Genomic DNA, 2,159 nt, shown 5'->3' with positions numbered 1-2,159 from the left:
AGATGTTTGCCCGGGGATAAAGCCCGATGCATCAATGTTGTGAAACCCATGCACTTTCAGGTCTGGGCGGCTTACTCTTGACCATCCTGGACACCATGGCCGTTGACATGACCCTTGTACTTTTGACATTTGTCACCATTAATCAAGAGGAATCCTTCCGGGTACTTTTTATTATGAGTATCAAACATTGTGAAGGGGCTGACGCATAACTATCATAAAAATAAAAAATGCAGGCTAGTCGGCTAACAGAAAGGACAAATTGTGTATCATGTAATCAACAAGAAACTGATGGGGACCAAAACCCAGTGGAAACGTCAATGAGAGGGAAGGGGAGAGAGACAGAAAGAGACCAAATTATTATAGAAACAAATGCTGTCCTAATGACAATGAGAATGAGATAATCCTTCAAATCAGAGAAGCCTTCTCAGACTCCACAGCCTCATCGGGACGGCGAAGGCCGTGCCTCGACCTCAGAGTCTCAAGAAGTGGTCCGAAACGGTAAAATCCCTGGTCGCTTTGCTCGTTGATGCACGGGCTCTGGCGCATGGGCAGGAACCAGTCGAAAACGCGATTGCCCATGACGGAGCAGATGTTCAGATAAGTACTGCCCATGTGCCACGGGTTCTCCCCGGGCTTGGTAGTGACAACAGCATAGTAACGCCGAGGGGCTCCCGGAATGATGTTGGTGCGGGATGGAATGGCCTGCTCTTGAGCTTGGCGGTCTAGTCTCGCCCAACGCTCGTCGCGCTGCTCGTCAGTCTCGTCGTCTGGGCCAATGTCCCGCTGGGCACAGCGCGGGCGGAAGGAATTCTTGTGGAGCGGGAAGGAGACAACGGGGCAAAAGATGGCGGCGCGGTAGGTGGCGTCCTCGTCCGGGACGCGAATGGCCAGGCGGTAACACTTGGAATCATAGTCGATGGCGTCAATGTTGGTGGTATTGAGTGCGATGAAGCGTAGGCAGTTGAAGGTCATGGTAGAGGAGAAAAGACCAAAGAAGGCGCCGAGGCCGACGACGACGCAGACCTGGGGGTCCACGCCCAAACCAGAACGCATCTGGGCGTTGAGGACAATAGCAGCCGGGACCAGGCAGATGGTGCAGAAGACCGTGGCATAGAATACGAACTGGACGAAGAACTTGAACGAGGTCTCGGCCACCATACCGCCAACCCAGGGACAGTAGTGATCCATCTTGCGAACACAGCGGCCAATCTCGCCACTGTGGTGGGCGCGATCAGGCTTCCAGGTGGCACAGTTGGTACAGTAGCGCGGCTTGCCGTAAGCGTCGCAGACAAACGCTTCAAGGCCGTAGAAAACCTCAAGCTCCGGACGGTCTGGGCGCAGGGCTGGAATCTCGTTCAGCTGCACCTCTGGGTCGCCGGGTCCGTTGATGATCCTGCCGCCGGGCCGGGACTCCGAAGGAGATGTTATGTCGTATGGTGCCTCTGGGTCTTGGGATTTGGCATCATGCTTGGGCGAGGGTACGAGGCCCGGGTTCCGCACAATCATGTGGAAGAGGCGCATGTAACTGAGCGTCATGAACAGGAGGGATATGGCGAGGATGGCCGTGATGGCGTGCGCTGTCCTTGTCCATCCTTGGGAGTAAAAGTGACCGTAGCAGACCTTGTCAATGACAACGTAGGATGAGAACACCACGGCCCCCGCCAAGAAGATGGGAATGGCTCCGGTGACAACCTGAGTTGTCTTTTGAGTACTTGCGCCTGGGCCGCACATGTTGAATGTGGTTTTTTTCTTTCTCTTTTTGTTGCGCGATGTTCTTGAGGAAATGTGACTGATTTTGCGTTGAGATGCGCAGTGGTGGACTGACTCGGGACTGGCTTGGACTCGAATGAAAAATATATGAAAAAATGCGAGCCCTAAAAGGCGCAAGTAGGCGTAATGAAATGAATGATGTGCGTGCGGTTGCGGGCGCGTGAGTAATAAGAAACTTATGCAAGGTTGAGCGAAGATGCCAAAACCAGGCCAGACCTTGGGAGACGAGCCGACCCTCCAAGACACGCCAAAGCAGCTGAAGAGCAAAGCACCCCGAATATAAATAATCGTCGGGCTGAACCGAGCGACCCGCGTTCTGGCGTGCGTGTGCCTGCCTGCTTGCCTTGTGTGAGAGTGCTTGTGCGGGCTGGTCTGTAAACGAAAACGAA

General features: G+C 53.9%; 1 protein-coding gene across 1 annotated transcript; it reads right to left on the bottom strand.

Moving 5' to 3' along the window:
* Window positions 1-405: 405 nt before the first annotated feature.
* PgNI_10436 (uncharacterized protein) lies at window positions 406-1,731 on the bottom strand (the record flags this gene model as incomplete). The annotated part of the gene is made up of 1 exon (XM_031130407.1): window positions 406-1,731. One exon carries the CDS (start codon window positions 1,729-1,731, stop codon window positions 406-408), a length of 1,326 nt encoding a protein of 441 aa, XP_030980396.1.
* Between the last annotated feature and the right edge of the window lie 428 nt (window positions 1,732-2,159).

This window comes from Pyricularia grisea, chromosome VII (assembly GCF_004355905.1).
Source record: "Pyricularia grisea strain NI907 chromosome VII, whole genome shotgun sequence".
NCBI classification, from domain to species: domain Eukaryota; kingdom Fungi; phylum Ascomycota; class Sordariomycetes; order Magnaporthales; family Pyriculariaceae; genus Pyricularia; species Pyricularia grisea.
Note: the sequence above shows the minus strand (reverse complement) of the source record. Positions and strands in the feature narration are given on the sequence as shown.